The sequence below is a fragment of the Nesoenas mayeri genome, assembly GCF_963082525.1.
Source record: "Nesoenas mayeri genome assembly, chromosome: 6".
NCBI classification, from domain to species: Eukaryota; Metazoa; Chordata; class Aves; order Columbiformes; family Columbidae; genus Nesoenas; species Nesoenas mayeri.
This window is the reverse complement of record NC_137545.1, coordinates 2,577,223-2,600,995: the sequence shown is the minus strand read 5'-3', so window position 1 is coordinate 2,600,995 and position 23,773 is coordinate 2,577,223. Positions and strand designations below refer to the sequence as shown.

Here is a 23,773-nt window from a genome sequence, read left to right as displayed (position 1 = left end):
CAACTGCCAGAATTTTAATTTACTGCTGGGGAATTACAATGCTGTCAAAGCAAAGCCAAATACCCTCTTTGTGATCAAGGAACATCTGACCCTATGCAGCTCTACATCAAATGCTACTTATCTTAAATTCAATTAGCAAGCTTGGGTTTGAAGGTTTGGGTGTCTTTGTTTTTGTTTTATTTTCTTTCATTTTATTCCTGAAACACAGTTATAGCAGCCATTTAGAGAGGGATTGTGCTGTGAGCAAGTCAACACCGTTAAGGAAAAATATGCAAGCAAGCTAACTTGCATGAGTACATATGCTTATTACTGTACCTCTACCATTGGTTCATCTTCAACAGATTTAAGAATCAAGCCCCTGAAAGTTGAGGTACACATTTAAAGTGACCAAAAGATTAGACATGTTTCTGGAATCCACAAGAGAAGGTAGCAGCAATCACTTGCAATCTTGAGTGTTATATTCAGTGTCTCCTGATGAAATCTGGCTGAGCCGTTTGCTTGATCCCCACAGTTTTCGGGAAAGCTGACCTGAGTGCATCTGTTTAAAAGTAATTCAGAGAAACAAAAGGAGGGGGAAGGGATAAGGTGGATAAATTAAAAAGGAATTCAGACACTGATTCTGGTGAAATGCAGACACTACAATGTACTGCATAAACAAAATTAGACCAACAAAAATTATTTGAAAACAAACCAAAAGTTACACTTAGGGATGATTCTTGGGACTGACAAAAAACAACAGACAAAACACTGATCAAAGTCTTCTCTGATTTTGAACGGTTAAAGGGTTATTACCAAGTAATGCAGACTTGTTACTTATCCTACTTCAAATCGCTTAGAAACAGTGTTTCGATTGCTATTTTGATAGGAAGGAAAAGAGGTGAATGTGAAGCAAAAAAGAACCAAAGTAGAAGAAAGGACGTTTTATTTTAGAGATTTCAAACAGAAATTGCTAGAAGTGAAAAGGAAAAGATAAGCAAAATGCAAGGCAGTGACAGCAGAATGGAGGAAAGAGAGAAAGGTTATCTCCTGGTGTCAGATTTATACAGTCTTCCAAAGATCCTGGGTGAAGTGCCCAGAGTAAAATTTAAACCAGAAGTAATTCATATTGAGTAAGTATACAGAAGTATAGACAGATAACAAGCAACCAGAGGCCACGTTAAATCCAGCATCTGGTAGGTTTGCCATCTGACAACAATTTGTAAGAAACTGTTTTAATTTCTTTCTTAAATATAAGGCTTAAGATTGGCCAGTAGTGATTAGTCTGGCAGCTAATTAGGTGGTGAAATCCCTCACAGTTCAACAAACAAGGTGCGTGTCTGAAGAGCGCAGCTTTGAGAACAGCTCCCAGCACTCGGAACTACAAGTTAAGCTTGCTCAACAACGGTGTCATTACAGCAGCAGCCTGCTAGAAAAGGCACAGGGATCGGCACGGGCGGGTGAGCATCCCCCAGACCGTGCAGCATCCCAAACAGCCACGTCATTGTTAAAAATACAGTAACATTTGTTGTACTTCACTTCGTACTGGATACTGTCAATGCAGAAACACTAAAGGCCAATCTTAATACCAAGTAGCATTTCACCGTATGCACAATAAAGTTGGTCTCTCCCTTTATCCCAAGGATCAGTATCACCACAAAAAGCCAGAACTACAACACTGTCTTCTGTATAAGGATAAAATTCTAGAAATTAATATATTCCTTCCAAACTACAAATAATTCAAAGAAATACCCCACATACATATGCTTTTCAAATATATTGATTGATGGCATTATAGAAAACTAGAAAATCTGGGACATAATGTTGTTCCTTAAAAAAAAAAAATCTATTCACATAGATATTAAGCTTGCAGATCATCTGAATTATAAACAGATTATCCTGAAAAAAAATTCATATAAGGAATCCAGTCTTTGGAACAACACTTTCTCCATAGTTAGAAAAATAGATGTGATTAACAGCTGAAAGAAAAAAAGCCTCTGGTCTAATGATATACATACATTTCAGCCTACAAAAGATCTTTGCTAAGGAACAGGATGCTGAGAAATGACAGTGACATTAAAACTGTCATTACAAACGTATGTTTAACGCCATCAGAAGCACCTCTCTGTCAATTGTGCAGTAGGACAAAGTCCAGCTGCAGGTCAGTGGGAACCTCCCTCCCCATCCGCTGCAAACAAAGTCAGGCTAACACTGTGGGAAGCCTGGTTCAAATATAAAACCATGTATCTCCTAGCTAAAACACTTTAAACTACCAGCAAATAAAGTCGCTCTGTTTTCACAATTAAAATATAAAATTAAATTAAGACACTTTTCTGGCATTTACTAAAGGCCATGCAAAAGTGGTAATCACATGTTCAAATAAATACACTGCAGCACAATGGAGATTGGGTTATAAAGAGAAGCAGGTTTAAACTAACCCAAGTACTTTGAAAATCATGACAAGAAGTACTTAAAGCAAAATCGTTCTGCACAAGCAAAATTGGGCACAGCTATTTGACAGATGGATGCTCTGTATTTGATATTGCATACGCAGTACCAGTACCAACAAGTTTCTATTCACCATATGGAGCACAGAGCATATCGGAAACCTACACAAGTGATTCTTTGTGCACTGTAATTAGAGACTCTGAACAGAAAGCAGTAATATTTTTTTCCCCAGTGTCAATCAATGCGTATCAAAAGATCTGACAGAAAGCATGAGAAATAAAGTAGCTTGCTCTCTTTCGCTTCCAGTTTTCCAGTTTTCTTCTGGAAAATTATTTCATCAAGAAGTGACTGACAACACTATCACGTTCAGAAAAAGTTAGCTACTATGACTTTGCTTATTCAGATGCGAGTGATAAGGTTTGCAAGTTAGTCCAGCTGAGCTTCCCATCTGTGATCCCTATAAACCTTTGATTCTTAATGAGAAATTTCAGTAGAGCAGTCTCAATAGTTATTTTTTTCCCACTGAAAACTGAAACTTGCTCTTAAATTTACCCTGCCATAGAGGAGACCTCTTGCTCAACTGGAAAGCAGATATAAGTGAGCTTCCCACTGTTCGGTAGAAAAAGTTCTTGATGGTGGGTTTTACCTCTGCGGGCTTGCCAACACCAACGATAATCAACTTGCCGTCCTCCAAGCCAACAAGGATGTGGCTGTACTCTTTGGTGACAGAAATGCAGTGAATTGGCAGTCGCATGGCTAAGGGGGAGATGCTCAGGCTCAGGCTGCAATGATCAAAAACCACATAGACAAAGCTCATCACGTATTTGTTTGCACATATGGCAAAGAATCACACTGCAGTTGAAATTGTTGTCTGTGGGATGCACTATAAAACACAGCTTCTCGATATCCGGTTCGCTATTTCAATTATTGTAAACTGCTACGGAACGACCTAGTCATACTCCAGAATGGAGTTCAAATAACAAGAACAGGCATAGATGTGTCAGTAAATTAAGACATTTTCACTGAAGAACAGTAACATTACCCCCACAACTGCCTAAACGACAAAGATCCCTCCCATTCTGAGGAGCAATGGAGCTCTACAGAGTGCAGCAGTAAGGAGAGTTTGAAACTCAGTGCAGAACTACATGAGACGTGATCCTGCAATTGCTGAGCTCCCAGTGACTAATCAGACATGAGGACAATCACAGCTCGCAGATGTCAGACACAGCTCTTCCCGAATTCTGTCAGTTCTAGGTGTATAATTGGGACAAATGCCTGGTATAACCTCCCATTTTTCTTTTCTCCTTATCTTAGTTCCCCCATAGAAGAGTTCTTTCAGGAATACAGAAAAAAGCAATGGTTACCACCTACAGCACCAAGCAAAGCCCACGTTACACAGCCATTTCTCAATAAATCTTTATATTTGCATCTCGATAATAAACTGCTGATGGTGGTACACTACCTGTAGAGATCCCGTATGGAAAGAAATCCCTGTAAGCTGCCCATCACTATATACTCGCCAGTCACACACATATCTGACACTTCCTCCTTCAGAGTCTCAGAACCCAAATATTTTCCATTGACAGAAAAGAGATGTAATGCATTCTTATCCTGAAAAGATCAAAAAGGATCCAGTCAGTTCTCTGTGACATTTAAGATTGTATTATTTGTGTCTTTAGCTCACTAACAGGAGCTAACTTGGGTAATAACCCACAGATAATACTGATGACAACAGTTTCCTTGTCGAATGATACAGGACTACCGAGCCTATACGCAATGTGTATGTACACCAGGTTCTGTATGGAAATTTTTGAAGTCATTTCTCATCACCTGTTGATGTAACATGGTATCGTCTTATCTATCCATCTAATCAATTCCAAATTTTCTAAAAACATTCATGGATTTAATGGAAATGTCCCTATTTTATAAGGGTTTTTATTAAGGAAGAAGAAAGGAAAAGAGCACTCTTATTGTCAGCCCCGCTGCCACCCTCCCTCCCCCAACCCAAACTGAAAAGCAGGAGGAAATAGGTATATTTCCACAGAGCTAGATCTAGAAGTATTTTCTGGACAAGGCAATGAATTACTGATGGATTAAAGACATAGCTAACGTGACCACCTGAAGTTCTTTCAGCCTGACAATACCTTGGTCTCTTCTGTCCCCAGCTTCCCATAGCAGCTAGCATGCCTACATCCAATAAACTTGTCTTCAAGAAATTTTCCATGTTCATAGAAATCCTAACACCTCTACCCTTATTAAAGCAACTACGCAGCTACTCAAAGGACAGAATAAGCTACACTGTGAACCTTCAAGCTCTTCCTCTAAAACTAAAAAACCTCAGTGTCGTCACTGGGCATCTTACACCCCGAACCTACTGCTCCCCTTGCAAACTTCAGTTTCTGTGCACAGCGGAACTTGTTTCCCCCAGTTTTCAACTTCAAAGCAGCTCTCCCACAAAGATTCACTGGGACATGCTTGGGCATCTTCCTTGCAGGTATTGGGAGATTTTAATGAAACTTACAGGTGCACAGTGTGTCTGTGACTTAAGCTTTAATCCAATTTCACTCACACAGACTAGCAAAATAAAAAAAAAAAAATATGGAAAAAGACACAGGATGCTCAAAAAGTCTTATTACTTTAGAAAAGAAGGATAAAGTTAACAACATTTATGACTAATGTCTTCAGAGAAAGAGAAAGAGGTATGCCATGAACCTAAGTACCTTAAGAGTAGTCTTTCCTTCTATGCTGGTGTGGACTACTATGTGGCCTTCCCAGGACACAGTCAGATTGGGAACAGTCAGCAGGAGAGAACTCTCACAAGGTGGTCGCAAAGTCCTCACGTACTGACCTTTCCGAATAGTGTGGACAATAACAGTTCCATCCTGCAGTCAAATTTAGGTAAGTTGTTACTCAGCAGGTAAGTTACCACAACACACAGAAAGAATATTTAAATAGAGAGGGAATATTAAGAAAGCACTTAAATCATTAACTGGAGATCGAGATTCCTGAGCATTAGGAACGCTACACAAAGAAACCTTCCCCTCAAGGCAACGTACTACAGGCACATGAAAAATAAATGCAAATAGGGCAATAGGGGAAGGACAGACAGCAAATCAGCCGTTTCACAGGTCACATATATGAGTAAGAATTAAGTGCAGAATAGAGTTCAGCAGCCTGCCAGAGTCATACAGTAAGGTAGAATCCCAGAATCACAGAATGTCAGGGATCAGAAGGGACCTCAAAAGATCATCTAGTTGAATCCCCCCGCCAGAGCAGGAACACCCAGATGAGGTTACACAGGAAGGTGTCCAGGCGGGTTGGAATGTCTGCACAGAAGGAGACTCCACAACCCCCCTGGGCAGCCTGGGCCAGACTCTGCCGCCCTCGCCAGGAACAAGTTTCTTCTCAAATTTAAGTGGAACTTCTTGTGTTCCAGTTTGTACCCATTAACCCTTGTCCTACCATTTGTTGTCACCGAGAAGAGCCTGGCTCCATCCTCCTGACACTCCCCCTTTCCATATTGATTCCCATGAATGAGTCCCCCCTCAGTGTCCTCTTGTCCAGCTCCAGAGCCCCAGCTCCCTCAGCCTTTCCTCACACGGGAGATGCTCCACTCCCTGCAGCATCTTGGTGGCTGCGCTGGACTCTCTCCAGCAGTTTCCTGTCCTGCTGGAACTGAGGGGCCACAACTGGACACAAGATTCCAGGTGTGGTCTCTCCAGGGCAGAGCAGAGGGGCAGGAGAACCTCTCTGACCTACTGACCACCCCCTTCTAACCCACCCCAGGTCCCATTGGCTTCCTGGCCACAAGGGCCCAGTGCTGGCTCATGGTCACCCTGCTGTCCCCAGGACCCCCAGGTCCCTTTCCCCTACGCTGCTCTCCAACAGGTCATTCCCCAACTTATACTGGAACTTGGGGTTGTTCCTGCCCAGATTCAAGACTCTACACTTGCCCTTGTGATATTTCATTAATTTTTTCCCTGCCCAACTCTCCAGCCTGTCCAGGTCTTGCTGGAACACAAATAAGCTGCACAGAACCTTCAAGGTTAAGGAAGCAGGCATGAAACTATCACAGAATTGTTCCTATGAGAAGCTTAAGATCTCCAAATAAGTCCACACTCATTAAAGCTCATCTGTGCAGAATAACACAACATGGCAGCTGAGGCCCATGCTGTGCAGAGCAGTTTGAGACAGCCCAGTTTAAGCAGGCAGCAAGGGAGAGGATGCACAGCATCTTGATGTGCAAGGCTGAAGAAAACATCATGAAACAGTCACATTTTTATATTATTCTTCATCAACTTCAAACATGCTCTATGGTTTGAGTAAAGAAAAGGCAAAGAAGGGCAAAGTATGACAATGCTTACCCTGGATCCTGACACTGCCATATCCAGCTCAGTGCTGATGCCAACACTCGAAACTTCATCAGTATGCCCGTAAAGGATCTGTAACGGCCTAGGTGCTAGACCTACAGGCACTCCTCCCTGAGAGTAACAAAAAGTGCAATGACACATTCTCTTGCAGCTGAAGGACAAACAAAAAATAAATTTCTGGTATCTTCACTATCAGTTGTGGGAGATGTATATTTGACATAGACCAAAAGCGAAGGCATAACTCATCTGTTCCAATTCCAATTTTTTACCTTTTATGTCAGCAGTGCTATTTACTGACATCACAAGAATGAACGAAGGACATGTGGAAGACAGAGCTTTTTAGTTGCCTTGTTTATATCCCTTCAGATGTCCAGGTTACACCACAGTTAGCAATCCTAATAGGAGTTAGGATCCACTCATCTACCCACTTTTTCTTCATCTGTGTATTTGGGCTTGTTCAGTTCTTACAGTTTACATTGCACTTAAGCACTATGTTCACAGCCATGCTTAAAGAAGTTGAAAGTTATTTTCCTTAAAATTACAGCAACTCTGTTTGATCTTCTAAGGAAGAGCTAATATTCTTTCTCAGTGACTACTGGTAGTACAATATACAAAGGAAATACTGTAATAATGTTCATTAAAAACAGTAATTTTCCCACATGACTGCAGGGTGTAAAAAAATCATTTAGTACTTTTGTTCCAGCATATACAGACATCCTCAGACCAGTCCTACGGCAAGACCTGTGCTTAGTGAGAGGGTATTAGTAAATAGTTCCAAGAGGACTCTTTATTGTCACTTCTGTGATAGATATTTGGCAGTCAACCAAGGCCAGGGAGCCTGAAGAATGCAGGAATGCAGAACAAGTGTCAAAATACAGAGCTGGGAAAAAATGCAGAGCAGACAAGTAGAATGGACGTGACAGCATGCAGCCATTGCTGCCACTTTGTAAAGACCAAGGGAAAATTCTCACAAGAAGAATTTACAATACATACAAGATATTTAGATATCCATTAAAGAATAATAAAAAAAATACATGAGAAGTCTTAAGAAAAAACAATTCTAACCAAATATCATCTCCAAAGGATGACTTATTTAACTCACACTAAGATAAACTAAAAAATGCTCAACATTTATCCTCACTTGAGACAAAAAAAATACTGTTGTGAGCACTAAGGTCTCATCTTTTTGACCAAACACTATTGGTACAAAGTACTTCTTGAAAGAATTCTAAATGTTCCCACCAAAAAGACGGCTTCCACAAAAAGACATGCAGTTACACGCCACTGTACTGGTTTAATGTGCTGACTTTAGTTCAATTATAACAAGGTGATGTGACAAAATGTGCTGTCCATAGTATGACAGCTCCCCCTGCAGTTAATTCTACTCATGTTACCTGTAATGCAGCAATCAGAAATGAGCATTTAAATGCTTAAAAATGGAAACGGCCTCACATTTCGTGTGTGAGTACACACATGCATCACACATCCACTTTCATTGTGTGAAAGCACAAGACCAATATTAAAGAATTCTGAAATGCCAGCATAAATCCAGTTCACAGACTAGTGTTGGCTTTGCTATCACCTAGTGTACTCGTTCAACAGTGGAAACAATACGCTAAAATGCAAGTAGTACACTGAACAGCAGCCTGGAAATGTAAAAATCCCCAACTATAAACACTGTTCTAACAAATTTAGGAAGTCTCAAGCACTGTCTCTTTTTTGTTCTTCTATCTGTACAACGGGGAACAATATTTGCCTATCCTGAAAATAATCTATGACATCTTTAAGAGTGCCTCTGAAACACTGTACTTCAGCTGTAAAGTAACTAATGTGTATAGTGAATATTTCAAATACAGAAGACAATGGGAGTAGTAAAATTAGTAAGCTAATCAATTTTAGTGGCCTGTCTTCCCTGCCAACCTGAAAGAAAATCAATAAACCATCACAGCAAGACAGAGGAGCACAAAAAAGCATTCAGAAACTGCTTCTCAGAGTATGCCTAAATAACCTACCTGCTGAACTATTTGCCATATCATGCAGGTAGTGTCTCTGGAGCCTGAAATTAAATGAATTCCACAGTAGTCTATTGCCAAGCAGGTCACAATATCTAGATAAAGGAAAGAAAACACAAGGTTATCATCACAGAAATATTTAAAACTAACTTCCCACAGAGTGACAATGTGCATGTAATAGACCAACAACGTATCCTGATTTGCAGTCAGTTCACTGTGATAAGGGCTGATGAGACTATATTAAACAACGAAGTCTTGTACAGGTGTACCAACCTGATTTAACCACCTTTGCTACCTAAAACCAGCAGTCAAGCCTTCTTTTGAAACGACATTAAACCATCACTCCAATGACTAAAAAGTCATGCTGAAGTATTTATGTATAATCATGGTTCAAATATTCTTCTGTTCCTATGCTTCCATTCCTTTATAACAGCTGGGCTTGTCCGCTCGAGTGCACTGGCTACAATTATTTCCAAGAAGACCAAACATCAAGACACAATAAGCAAAACCTTTCATTTCACGATATAAACAATTACTAACCCATGTGCCTGAGGTGCTGTCCAACCAGCTTGCCTTTCGTAAGAGATGTCACTCTGATGTTGTTGTCCCAGTGTCCTCCACTAAAGAGCAGCTTTGCATCATGGGACACTGCAAACAACTTGGAGGTGATCTCCAGCCTCGGTGCAAAGGGACCACTCACATTGCGCTGGGTTCTGCAGGCAAATGATGAGCAGTTAAGGGTAGCTTTAGTTCAGACCAATGTATTTTGCACTTCCTATATCCTTAAAAATAAATAAGAAATTCCATCTGTAGAGGAGGCTATATCTAAAAAAATAATTGGGGGAATTCTGGCACCCTGATATCCAGGGCAATACTCTCACTACCAGCAGCAAGTGGAAGCAAGATTTCACCTTAGATCTTTTCAGTCTTTCATGCAATTTGATCCTGTATGAATAACTCATGTCCCTACTAAGTATTGTTACAATAAAGAAAAAAAAGAATATTCTAAAAAGCAAAGAAGCAAACCCACCACATATACCTGCACTATAGTGTAAGGAAGTATGAAGACTGACCATCTCAGATTCAAAGATGAGTATTTATTTTTAAAAGTTAGAAGTACATCTAAGAATGGAGAACCTTGAAGTACTACTTAAATAACTCTTTACTAGAACAGTATTACAGATTAGAGGTAATATTCTTGAACATCAGAAGATGCATTCTTATGTGAAAACTCAGCCAATGAAAACAGTATAACCCACTGACTGTTGAACAATTACTGTGTTTTATTAGTGTAGATGCATTCATCCGCACCTCGCCTCATCACATGCTTACTTGGGATTTGTCACTGTGGTATCTCTGATGAATGTAAAATAGTTGGAGATATTTTTATCATAAGGCAGCCAACCATGAGTTCCAATAACACAGTTCAGACTTGCTGTTACCTAAAAAAGTTTGAAAGGAAAATCTGTGAAACCCACAGGTATATTTTCTGCTTGCCTTTGATGGCAATGGAGCTTGCATAAAATCCAGCACGGCCTTCTACACTTCCATCTACAAATCAAAAAAAAAGTCCAGCTGAGGTGAGTTAATGCACATGTGGTGCATATTACCAAATTAGAATAGTGTGTGTTCTAGATACACCAGAGAAGTTGAAAGCAGGGAGAAGGAACATGTAGCAAGGAGGTAAAATGCAAAACACCAAGTCATGTGCTGCTTCTCTTATTTGAAATAGCAGTCATTAAACGTTAACATATTACCACAGGAAGATGATTTTTTAAAAAAATTGTACTACAGTTCCATTTCTGAGAAATAAGAAGGGAATGTAAATAGTCGAGGATATTTTCATTAGATATTTAGAAAAAATAAAATGAGAATTTTAGACGTGTCCAAATTCTAAATTATATATGCACATACCACACTAAGCCAGGACAGTACATTTGACCTACAAAGTAGGAATATTGGAAAATAATATTCTTTCCTGCAAAACCAAGGTATTATTGCACAGGGCCTGTATGCAGACCATACATACAGATGTAAATACAAACCCACTCTCCTCTTTTCATCATTTGGCCATCTGCCATAGTGTAAGCACAAAAGTTAATTTCAGCAACAGTGCCAGCCTTTGAAGTAAGTATATGTGGCATACAGTATAGTTTACTATATGGGTCGGAAAGTAATGATAAACATAATGGGGCCATGAAAAACTGCCATTTTCAAGCTGGGCTGCACTGCATTAGGAAGTTGATTGCTATTATGGAAGTGGATTGAGTGGGCAACTTACACCACACCTCACGACAACTGACACTCATGTCTCATCAGTTCTTAAATGCCATTCAACAAATCAACCTGGTTTCTCTACAGAAGACAAACGTTTAACTTATAGCTGACATTCACTATGGGTTAAAGGAACACATTTGAACAGGAACAGTTAAGAAGTGTTTCTCTACAAGTTGTATGAAACATACACACCTATTTGACTGTCTGCAGTCTAAGAATAGTATTGACACATGCAACTCACCAAGATCTCTGGGCTTCCCTGAGAAATAAAGGAACGTGCCTGATTCCTGGGGACAACAGCTTTGATGATGGGCACACCATCACTGATTCCCTAAGAGAAAGGACACAGTTTCGGTTTGATTATATGTAAGAGCTAAAGGACAAATCTGGTATCTGTGGAGAGTAAAACCCAAAGGCTCTGGAGTAACGTCAGCCATGTAGAGTCCTCTAAGGCACTGGAACACACATATCCAGTTCATGCAGGGATGCTTTGTTGCAGACACCAGAAATGAAACCCTGGCTCTGTCCTAAATCAGGGAGTTTAGCTCACAAGTTCAGGGAGTCCTCAGGTGCCGCCAGTGATGTTCTTGGTTTTCTTAGCATCTTAAGACTCAAAAAACACCCACACAAGCAGCCAGAAGATACAAATTTAGGGGATTCAACCTCGATGAAACTAATTTAGACACATTTGCATTTTAAAAACGTTTTCTTAAATAGGAAGCATGTTTATTTTCATCTAGGTTGTGACCTTTTGTTTCAAGTATGTCAGAAATTGCAGATCAGATTTTACAAAATTTCAAGTAACATCTACCTCGATGAAGAATGACTTCAGTTCAGTGAGGTGCTGAAAGAGATTCAGGGTGGAGGTGTCACTTTTAGTCAGTCTTTGCACTACCTCTTCTGCTGACAGCCTCTGTGGATGGGGCTCCTAGGAGACAATATTTGAAGGATTAGCAGGTTGCACAAATTTATTCATTTGTTCAAGTCACATGATACTCAGAAACTTCTTGATAATCAATGGGAAAATAGACTCTTGAGCACCTAATTTCCCTTGGTAACATATACTAATTTCTTTTGAAAACGGTATGTTAAATTTCCATCAGTGTGACCTTTAGCAGTGGTAATGTAGCAAAGACTTAAAATTCCTAAAATTACAAACTATTCTCTTAGAAATCATCATCTTTTCATTCTTTTTCCAAAGTCCTTTGTTACTCAGTTGGATTTAACCACAAAGGTCTCACTGAGAGGGAACAAAGAGCATTACCTTTAACAGCTGACATGGAGTTTGCCCAAAATTGTTTATCATCCCTTCTAAAGCTTTCCTTTCTTTCTCATCTGTTAAAGCATCCAAATCCACAGCCCCTAGATCACAACCAGAATGATGAAGGGTAGAAAAATGGAAAAAGAACATGATCCAGACAACTTATTGAGAACTGATAACGGTCAACAAATGTTGTGAAACTTAATTTAATTGCAGTGTTATCACATTTTACTCCTGAAAAGCCTTCAAACAATGCCTTCATGTTAAAGATAATCTGAAAACTCCACTCAGTAAGTGGAATTTTAAGTGTATCTGTAAAAGTGCAAGAATTGAAGGCTTTTTTCTTATCAAATAAATTTAATATACATCATGCATGCAGCACATTGCAAATAAAAGCCACTCAAAATTCTGCAAGTTATGCTTCATCTATAATTCTGTTGCTTTATCATAGGCTACTATATGGCATGCTCACAAATCAAGTGGTTTTTGTCTAAGACTGAAAATCCCCAAGTCTGATGACAATGACAAAAGAGCATACTGCTTTGTACCTTCATAAGTACAATAATAGAACACATTGAGTGCCTCCACTGCAGCTGGTCCCCTCTGCTTGTAGCCAAAAATCAGATCTATCCATTCATGAAGATGAGCGGAAACATACTCAGATTCCTAGAACAGAAAAATACTCTTGTAAGAATAAAAACTGCTGCTTTCTTGAAATATTTACTATTTTCTGTGAAAGAGATTTAATTCCAAAAGATATTTAATTCCGAAACTAGGTATACACCAATGTATAGGGCAGAAGTATAAGAATATCCATGTGCGTTAAGGGTAGTAACCGCCAGTAAGAGGGAAAATTAATCCAGCACAGCAGCACATCTAGACTATCGAAATGCAACTATGCAATGGAAGGTAAGCTGCTAGCTCTTGAGAACCATAAAGCATAATCTTTAAAAAGCAAGGGAAGCCTTATCACCTAAACCCACCTAATTCTGCATTCTATGTCTCAGGGCAGCAAACTCCCACATGATTCGTATCTTCAAGCTCTTCCCTTCTTTTTTTTTGAGCATTTTATGGACATACACAGCGCTTTTAACTGAAAGTTCTAACGGTACTTGTAATGTCAAACGCAACCACCACTCTAGTTCAAATGTGGTCTCAGTAGTTCACACTTAAGCCACAGTGACGATGTGCAGGTGTACCTGCTTTATCATTATTTCACACATATAAACCCCATCTTACCAGAGCCTTCCTGTGTTTATAAATGAAGTCTTCTGGGGAGTGAGCCCATTTGGGGAGAACAACATCATTTACCACCTCTTTGGATATTTGAAGCTGACCTAAGTTAAAACCTAGTGAAGAATTTGGAGAATTTTAAGAGTTACTACAAAATATTTCAAGTATCTTGATACCTCAATAAAGATTGAAAAGCATTACTATCTCAATACAAGGGAAGGATATTGAAAAATTCTTAATGTATATTTCCAGCAACGCTACCACCAAGGGCAAGTTCTGCCTGAATGTTTAAAAAGTTAAATAATACAGGATAACAATTGTCCGAAGTACCTAAATTATTCCAAAGCTGAAGTCTCAGCCTTCAAAGCAGCACTAATCATTTACACAGCTACCTGTAAACAGATTTGCATTTGCTTTCTTTTAGCAAGACTAAGAGTCCAAAGCATTTCAATGAGGTTATTCATAAGAATGAAGTTACTTTCAGGTTTAAATGGTTGTAGTATTAAGGCTTCAAGAAGTCTTAAATCCCACCAGGTTTCACTAGAACGACTCTAAATGCTTAAATCACTTTTGAAAGTGTGACCTGGATGTTTCCAATTTTTATAACTTAGAACTCTTGTAGACTGTAGCTAGCAGAATAAATTAGCAGCAACACACATACAAATCCATTTTTAAATTGTGTAATAGGTAGAAAACCCGTTCGCTATGCAATAAATGTGAATTAAAAACTGGCTAGGAGTCTCACATCAGAATGCAGGATGCTGTCTTTGCAATCAGCATTATCAGTCATTTTTTTTTCCTTGTGGGCACTGAAACCTTACAAGGCTCTAAAATCAGGTGATTTAACATTACATTGGAAGGTAACTGTAGCAAGCAGAAAATATGTTGGTTGCCTAGAGCAAATAAAAGATCTCACATGTTTGAAGATGTCCAAACTCTATCATCCAATGAACCCAGTAAAAAGAATACTAATTAGCCTATATTAACTTTTGCTAATTATTTAATCAGTATTAACTGCTGTAATTTTTTTCTTTTTCAAACATCCAAATGATCATCTCTGGTATTTTACATTAGGTAAACAACACTATTTTTGGCCATCCTTAAGTCCCTAGTCCGAATTTATCAACAACATTGAGGCTGTTGCTTAACACAACTGATGTCTTCATTAAACAATCTGAAGCCAGCATGATGATTAAAGTAATTTCTACAAGCACACTATAAAGTTTACATAGGAAGTGTTCCACAGCATTCACAAATGGTTGTAACAATTCTTCTCTGAAGAACACTAGAACAGCTTTCTATGAGAATATTTGGCGTAGTCAGTTTACCATTTTGATTCTCCAGGAACTCTGGAAAGTAGAAGAACTCTGGGATAAGTTCCTTGACATCATTGGGGTTGTCCATGAGCGCCTGCCATGTAGCAGGAATAGAGTGGAACTGCCTGTCAGCACAGTCAAACCTGCAGATCAGAAATCCCAGGTTAGACTTGGTTCACTCCCTCAGTAAACTGGTAATGAAGCAAAATGAGGGTGCTGCTCATTTGCTCACAGTATACCTGCCACTTTGAAGCTGGATATGAAGTGTTGTGAAAGGTTCTACTCGAATGAGGTAATGCATGACACCAGCAGCATTTGAGTAGTGTGTCCCATAGTGAAATTTGTCAATCATCCCCAGGGGATCCTCGAAATTCTCATATCTAAAACAAAATAAAGATTTATAAATACAACTGAGCACTACAGTTGATTGACATGTGGATCACAGCATTCTATAAGAGAAAAATACATTGTGTTTTGTTAAACATGAGGACTTCAATTCTGACTTCAAAAGTCCCTAAGAAAAAGACTTCTGAAAGACAGAAATGTACACCAGATGAAGCCTTTGCATACCTGTTCTTATACTCTTCCCTAGGCAGCTGCTATCAGCTGTCAGAAACTGCATAAAGGGCAAGACAGGACTGATTTAGTATGACTTAATGCAACAGACAACCCCCCCTATATTACTAAGCTGTACAGATATTATTGAAGGGACTTGTCACAGTTTCTTGCAAGATTTAAGAAAAAAAAAAAAAAAAAAGATAAAAAGATTGTGTGTGTGACTGTGTCGAGATGCAGAAAAGAGATTTAATTGACACTTTTCTACAGGCAACCTCACTGTACAGTGCCCCGCCACCATCTGGCTGATATATTGCTCAGTGGCACAAGGCTGGTAGGAGAAAATTGGTTCTCCAGCAGTACGACTAACTACAATTTCAATACAGTCAAGGGCAGAGCCTAATCATTCAAAGAAAATTCTCCACGTTCCAAGTTTTCTGAAGAAAGTTGGTTTTGGAAGCTGTCTGACTGGTGCAATGTGGTATGACGGATGGCACACTCACTCCCCACACTAGCAAAAAAAGAAGGATTGCTACACAGATGTGCGGGTGTAAGTAAGTACTTGTCATTCCTACCTACAGAGGAGTTGCTGCAAGTCACTGAGTTATATTTTATTTCAAAGATAATAATCTATGCTTGAAAAAAAGAGCAGGAAGCACAGACTCTGGTTCAATGTTACCTCTCAGCACAGGCAGCTCAACTTACAGTATGATTTTGCATTCCTTATCTTGAAGCAGACATGGGACATAGTATTCTCTCTGCAAGTTGCTGGGTCTTTAAGTGTTTCTCCAGCGTTTTAGTGTTTTTATCTCCACATCTCAGAAACAATTGAAAATTTGTCCTTTCAGTGCCATCTAAGCTAACTCATCTGAATACAGTAGGAACAACAAGTCGTAACCTTTGCAAATGCACCTGTGATGTTATAAAACTAGTTTTTAAAACTTTCACTGTCACAACTTTATTTTTGAAATATGTTATTAGCCTGAAGGCTCAGAAAAGATAGAGAAATAGAACGGAGTGTTCTGGTACATACTTCTCTTTCACAGCCTTGGCATTCTTTTCATTTACCACCCCTATGGGTTTGGACAGATCTCTAAAGACTGCAGGATTGTTCAGGTCCAGTTCTTCTGAAGTATAATCTCGTAAAATCCAAGGGAACTATAAAAGAGTCAAAGATAAAACTGAGATTAAAAATCCATCTTTCAAAATAGAAAAAATACAACTGGCAAAAAACCCAAAAAATTATTCTTTTTTAATTACCACCGGATATTGAGCAAGGTCATTGTAAGTTCGTCCTGCCATTGTGTTCAGCTGAATAAGGTAGTCAAAGTTGGATATTTCTCTATTCACCCATTTCTGAAAAACAGAAAAAGATACAATGGAAGTCACTACATGAAAGATACCACTATTGCCAATTACACATTGTGGCAGTGTTTATCTGCCAGAGGACAGCACTGGCAAGTGAAAGACACACAACTGCAAGAATGGTATGAAGAGATGGAAATTAAGAACACATCTACTACATTTAAAAATGTATCCATATTTAGGGTAATACAGACACTTTGACATTTTCCTTTTATACCAATGTTACTAATTCCCTTAAGATCATATTTCCTGCTTAATCTTCATGAGTTTCATTGAAAGCCCCATCATGAAAAGGTAGCAGGGAAAATTATCCATGCATGTAGTGAAAAAAGTTCCAAAATGAGCACTCAGTATCATGGACTGAAAATAGAAGCAGGTCTGCTACATGTTTTCTACTCTTGTTGGAACCCTTGTCACAATCTCATCAACACAAGAGGCTGCTCCATCCGTTTACCTCACTGACTGTACACAACGGAACACAGTGGTTCTAAGAATATGCATGTGAAAGTTCAGGGGCGAGACCGAAGGTACAGAAATTGGCAGTCACCATCTGGGGGAAAAAAGCCAAATCAGTAGTCCAGGATGTTCCAGGACTCCTTCAGGAAGCAGAGGAATGCTTTAGACCGTTTGTGCTGAAGTCTCATACCTGCATCAGACCTGAAGCTTTAAAAAGTTCCTGCGGAGATCTTGTCCCAGAAATATTTGGAGAACGCAGTGACAATATTCGACTATATACTTTGTTGCGTACCTGTTAGAAAGCAGCACGAATAAAACAATTATTCTAGAGACTGAAGCTGACAAGTAAACAACTTCTCTGCTACTTAAAACGTGAAATAAATGGAATACAATTATGCTTTAAACACTTCTATCTCTTGCTGTATAAAACATTTGGACATGGATGGACATGACATCCTTCAATTACAGGATACAAAGGCAACAAATAACATGAAGCAGATTTTTTCACTTTTGTGTAGATGCTACACAGTAAAAAAATCACTGTTGCCACAGAAGTCTTCTAGGAAATACTGCTGCTCTTCAAATAAAATTATACCAATGTTTTTCCTACAAAATTATTGCAAAGGTTTATTTGCTAAAAACGAACAAACAAAACCCACAAACCGAAGTCTCCACAACATTTTATAGGAGCTATTCATAGACTGACTGTGGCAGAATGCAAGCCCCCCTCTCTCCCCCTCCCTCCTTTGACATGGAAGGAGTAGACACATCTCCCTCTCTCTGCTGCTTGAGGCCAACAGCTGCTTTTGTTTGGCCCCAGAGCCCCCGGCCAGGGTCATTAAGAGAAGGGAGCACTGAGGCACCAGGGAGCCGCTGGGCGCCCGCGGCCAGTGTGGGGGATGTTTGGAGGCTTCAGGGGCACCCACAGCCAGGGTGGGGGTGCAGAGAAGCTCCTGGAATGCCCACAGTCAGATCTGATCAGGCTGTAAAAAACGGGATTCTCGTCGAGGCTCCGCCCCTTGCGCGCGACCTCTTGGAGTTACGAGCGGAGCCGCTGCTGCCAGGATCCACTGCCAATGCCACTGCCTACCTCCTTATTGAAGTTGAGGAAATAGTTGGTTTGGTCGGTCAGGAAGATCTCCAAAGCTGACCTCCTCAGGTTGTACCGACGCAAATGGATCTCTCGAATTTGAGAAAGGTGCCATTTGAAATCAAAACCTACTCCTAGGAAGACAATTTTGATAGTTGACTGGGCTTATATCAAAAACTTTTCATTTAGACATAACGCAGTATCGTTTCCAATCACCCCAGAGTTATCCCTAGAAAAGCTCAATTTTATATGCGGCTTGATTAACCATCTTACTAGGAAAATGTAACTTCAGCTATTGTTCTACTGAAAGAAAGAGGCAGCAGGGAATATCTGATGGAGTGTATAATTGTTTTTGCTTTCTGATCAAGGTCACTTCATAAATGTATTCTGTTGATAAAAAATATGAACCAACCCCCTTCAGTCTCTTAAACAGGCTTGAATAGAGGCTTTTATGTTTAGAGTTCCCAAAAGGTCAACTACTTGATACACTGGTTTTGAAAATTTTACCAGTATTTGTCAAACATTTCAGGTCACTGTTTTCACACTCAGCTATGTATATTCTATTAAAGTTCACTGAAATAGTATACATGATTGATGTTCACATACCTTTTAATTATCACTTACTACAACTTTTTGATCAATGTAAAAGTGAAACATTTGTCAGGGAGAACATGGAGATGCCAAAAATTTAGAGGTAATGACATTTTGTAGTCAAACTTAATTTTTTTTAATAGGTTAATTTTTTAAAGAAATACTCAGAATGGTGAATCCATTTAGCAGCTCAGCAAGTACAATTCCAGATTCTTGATTCTGAAGGGATCAGCCAGCTACTGATCACCAAGTACAATATTAATTTCAAGTACCAATGCACAACTTGTCTCTTCACAATTAGTTTGACACTCAGTCTCAAAAAAAATCCAGCTCAGCCTACTGAAAACAGAATGCTGAACTGCACTGAACAGAAAGAGACACTGATCACACTCACCTTCCTCTTTTTCAATGCTGCTGTCAAAGAAATAGATGTGCTGGGTAGTGATCTCCAGCCTGCCAGGTATCACATCAATTACTGTAATGAGTTCACAGTCTTCAGACAATATCAGCTTTTCTTTCTGACTTTGCTCATCCTTCTCATCCCTATAAAAATACCACTAAGTGTTAGGAAGATTACACAGTTGCTTGGGTACTTGGTAAGAGTACAGTTCAGAAAATAATTACATTTGAATGGCATTAAAAGTACAACATAAATGACTATACGAAGGTACTTCCATCAGCAGTCTTGCATGTTCCAGACTAGACTACAAAACACCATTTCATAGCAGCACTCTTCAGGCTTGATATTTCAGTCTCGGGCACAATGGACTTGACCTTCCCTGAAGTACAAAAACATGAGGCTGCATTTCCCTTATTTAATTGCTGGGTGCTTAAATTATCCGGCCCAGAGCAGAGCTAAGTCCTGGTTCATGTGACTAAAGTTACCTTCACAAGTATTTGAAGAAATGGTTACTCAGAAGTCTGCAGACGTGACACACCACAAACAAGCGTTTTATTACCTTTATGGTGCAAGAAAATACATAAGTATCACTCAGAGAAGCACCACTTCTATGCTGGACTTCAAGAGCACAGACACACATAGATGCACGCACAACATCACATGCCCAGTCCTACTCTGCTGTACTTACAAATTGGAACTGGCTGCAGTGTCTTCTTCTGGTAGTTCAAGAACATCATCTTCCAAGTCACTCACTTTCACCTGCTTCACCACCTCCAGCAGCAGAGAGTCACTAGAAGGCTGTGTCTGGTGCACACCTGTCAGAAAGAGATATTGCAGCTCACAAAATGTTTGCTACAACACTTTGGGAAAGCTGAACTCCTGAGTGTATCTTCTGCTGTCAAAACACAGAATCCCAGAATGTCAGGGATCGGAAGGGACCTCGAAAGCTCATCCAGTGCAATCCCCCCATGGAGCAGGAACACCCAGATGAGGTTACACAGGAAGGTGTCCAGGCGGGCTTGAATGTTTCCAGAGTAGGAGACTCCACAACCTCCCTGGGCAGCCTGGCCAGGCTCTGTCACCCTCACTGAGAAGAAGTTTCTTCTCAAATTTAAGTGGAACCTCTTGTGTTCCAGTTTGCACCCATTGCCCCTTGTCCTGTCCCTGGTTGTCACCAGAAGAGCCTGGCTCCATCCTCCTGACACTCACCCTTTCCATCTTGATCCCCATGAATGAGTCCTCCCTCAGTCTCCTCTTGTCCAGCTCCAGAGCCCCAGCTCCCTCAGCCTTTCCTCACACGAGAGATGTTCCACTCCCTGCAGCATCTTGGTGGCTGCGCTGGACTCTCTGCAGCAGTTCCCTGTCCTGCTGGAACTGAGGGGCCACAGCTGAACACAAGATTCCAGGTATGGTCTCCCCAGGGCAGAGCAGAGGGGCAGGAGAACCTCTCTGACCTACTGACCACCCCCTTCTAACCCACCCCAGGTCCCATTGGCTTCCTGGCCACAAGGGCCCAGTGCTGGCTCATGGTCATCCTGCTGTCCACAGGACCCCCAGGTCCCCTTCCCCTACACTGCTCTCTAATAGGTCATTCCCCAACTTATTCTGGAACCTGGGGTTGTTCCTGCCCAGATGTTGGTTTTAACTGAGTAAAAAATAACGAGACTTCTTAGATACTTTTGGGAGAAGCAGAACACTAAAGATACTCCCTGAACTACATGATATACATATAAAATCGTAACAGTACAACAGGAAGACACAAACACATTAGAAAACTGAATTTTGATGTGGACATTTCCAACAAAATATTTTGCAGTGTTCTGTCAAACATGGTTAAAGTGTGCAGATTTCATGGAAATACACTGCATTTATTTTTTGCTTACTTGGGTTTAAAAGAGTTATTTTTTTTGTCTCAAGTCTTGACATCCAACACACCTAACTTAAATAACAGTTTGCACCCCTAACTCTGCTGTTTGGCATATTTCTGAAACAAAGTGCTTCATATCTACACATTTTAATTATAAGCTCTAAAAGGTTGTGAAGAAATAGTGCCTGCATACTCTGATCTCATTGTGTCCTTTTCTTGAAACAATCTTATGCAAGAAAGCTGTGTGACTGTTTATTTTAAACCAAAGACTTTCTATAACTTTTTGGCACAAAAACTCACATTTGAATAAACAAGGGGGAATTAATTCTGCTCAGTAGAAAGATGGTGTTTCAGGTGAAAGTACCACTCTTACGTCACATATTTTACTATAGAGGAAATAAATACAAAGAGTATTTAAATACAATTCTTAAATACAAAGAGTAAAGTGTGTATCTTTCTTCAGTAAAGACTGAAGAATCCCAAGGGAAATAGCAAATACAATCCAACTTTACCTAAATTATCTCTCAGGTCACTAGCATCCTGATGAGAGGTGAAGTTGTAATTCTGCACCAGTTTTAGTTTCATACGTGAAAAATTTTCCACATTTGAAAGTTTCCAGTGAATAGGATGCTGTTCCCTTGGAATACAAGAATATCCATAAAAACAGTTAAAAGAAGGTAAAGACCTATGTGAATTCGTTACGAAACAGCACATATTTAGAAAAATACTGGTCATCCACTTGTACATTGTAAAACAGAAAAGCAATAAACTGCGTTTTAATTTCATATTTCATCTTGCAGTTCTGATGAACCTAAAGTACTTTGCAAACAGTATTTATTTTCTATTATTATTATTTTAAACTGAAACCAACTTAACGCATAATAACTCAAAGTCTTTATTAACAAGTCTGTTATCTCTTTTCCAGCAGAGCCACCTATCTGTAGGATGTCTCAAAAAGTTTTTGCAATCACTTCACTGATAACTAATTTTTTTGGTCACTTGGCAAGAGTACCCAGAAAACTACCTCAGCACTATGCTTGAAACTTTGCATTTTGGTAACTAAATGCAGGACACGTTATAAAAGATGCACTGAATGTTAACTTCACGTCTCAAGAATTGTTATCGGAGTCAATCTGCCACGGTTCACATGAAACAGTTAAGTTAGTCATGTGAGCAAACTCCTTTTAAGTATCATATACAGTTTGATTTAAAAACTTCTTACATCTCAGCCCAAGGGCCACGTTCAGAGAGGAGGTAGAGCTGGGCTGCTCTCCACTGTCTCAGAGTAGCTGTGTGTTGACCGTGAAGTTGCTTTAACATACTGTTGTAGCGCAGATTTTCCTGTCGAGCTTTTCTGCCGAACGGTTCCAGAAAATGCTCCTGAAAGACCATTAAAAACAGATCTAGCACTGAAATAACTCTGACCTTTGAAAACACAGTTTTGTGGCTTGCAAGGATTCTCACCAATTAAGAAGGAACAACAAAGCCTAAGCGGTAAAAATTTCTGAAGATTTAAGGTAATGCTTACAAGGAAAATTTTAAGAAGCTTAGTGCTGGAAGAAATGGCACCAGACTTTGACTTTAAGATGTGAAGAAAGTATTATCAATTCTGAATCCATATGAAAAGAATTCTTCGTCATCAGAAAAGTGGTCAGTATGGTAATCCTATTGTAACACGTAGGATTTTTCTTTAAACTCCTGTTCTAGAATGTGACTCTCATTCTATCCTTCCTTTAGCTACTTGAATAAAAGAGGACTTACTATAAGGATCCTTATTAAGTAGACAAAGAGAACACAAGAGAAATGTAACTTAGCTATATTTGCTGTAATTACTGCTTAATTCTACTGCCTAAACTGAGTCAGTTGAGAAACAGTTTTTTCAAAAGTTTAATGTTAAATAGGAGCTGTTCAGTATTTTAAACACTTTCATTGTATTGAAATAGGGTAAACAACAACCACCACCAAAAACAACAAAAAAAAACCCAAACAAAAATGAAACAAAACGAAACCAAATCAAACGAAAAAACCCACACAAAACAAAACATACACACACACCACACACGCTGACTCATCTCATAATGGATAAGAGATTTTAATAATTCAAACCAAAGTAAAAGAACATGCAGCTTATATCTGAGCATAATTCCAGGTTGCTGCACTATGAGAAAGGCCTCATGTTCTTAAATAAATCTGCTTACAGATAGGACTCTTAAATAGAAAGAACATAATTAAAAGAAAATCCTACAAGTGTATCAAGTCACATTGCCCATAACATCTTAAACTAATCAACCTGCCTGCAATCACTTGAATTGGAGCATCCTGGAATTCAGTTTCTCCATCTTTTAGAAGGCAACTCCCAAGATACTTCTAAGAGAAACTTGCACTCACTCCAAAACCTTACCTGAAATTTAAGCTTACTTTCTCCTCTCTCCCGGTCTCGCTTGTGCATGTTCACCATAAATGCTTCAGAACAATCCCTCCAATAAAGTGTCATCTGCTCGTGATCATGTCTGAATGAATTCTCTTCATACTGCTTCATATTTGGAATAATCTGGT

The 23,773-nt window shown here is 39.5% G+C and overlaps 1 protein-coding gene across 1 annotated transcript in view; it reads right to left on the bottom strand.

Moving 5' to 3' along the window:
- Positions 1-436: 436 nt before the first annotated feature.
- The window catches only part of LOC308041718 (neurobeachin-like protein 1), a gene marked incomplete at both ends in the record, with an annotated part of 53,140 nt that continues 29,803 nt past the window's right edge, over positions 437-23,773 (bottom strand). Inside the window, 24 exons of the mRNA XM_080346621.1 lie at positions 437-538; positions 3,071-3,206; positions 3,887-4,035; positions 5,145-5,306; positions 6,789-6,905; positions 8,807-8,901; positions 9,347-9,519; positions 10,139-10,248; positions 11,325-11,414; positions 11,895-12,011; positions 12,348-12,445; positions 12,893-13,010; positions 13,584-13,693; positions 14,906-15,036; positions 15,133-15,273; positions 16,482-16,606; positions 16,709-16,804; positions 17,460-17,561; positions 18,360-18,493; positions 19,345-19,493; positions 20,039-20,165; positions 21,730-21,854; positions 22,440-22,597; positions 23,619-23,768. Of these exons, the coding sequence (XP_080202747.1) occupies positions 437-538; positions 3,071-3,206; positions 3,887-4,035; positions 5,145-5,306; positions 6,789-6,905; positions 8,807-8,901; positions 9,347-9,519; positions 10,139-10,248; positions 11,325-11,414; positions 11,895-12,011; positions 12,348-12,445; positions 12,893-13,010; positions 13,584-13,693; positions 14,906-15,036; positions 15,133-15,273; positions 16,482-16,606; positions 16,709-16,804; positions 17,460-17,561; positions 18,360-18,493; positions 19,345-19,493; positions 20,039-20,165; positions 21,730-21,854; positions 22,440-22,597; positions 23,619-23,768 (3,015 nt within the window). The remainder of the gene's footprint in view (positions 539-3,070; positions 3,207-3,886; positions 4,036-5,144; positions 5,307-6,788; positions 6,906-8,806; positions 8,902-9,346; positions 9,520-10,138; positions 10,249-11,324; positions 11,415-11,894; positions 12,012-12,347; positions 12,446-12,892; positions 13,011-13,583; positions 13,694-14,905; positions 15,037-15,132; positions 15,274-16,481; positions 16,607-16,708; positions 16,805-17,459; positions 17,562-18,359; positions 18,494-19,344; positions 19,494-20,038; positions 20,166-21,729; positions 21,855-22,439; positions 22,598-23,618; positions 23,769-23,773) is intronic.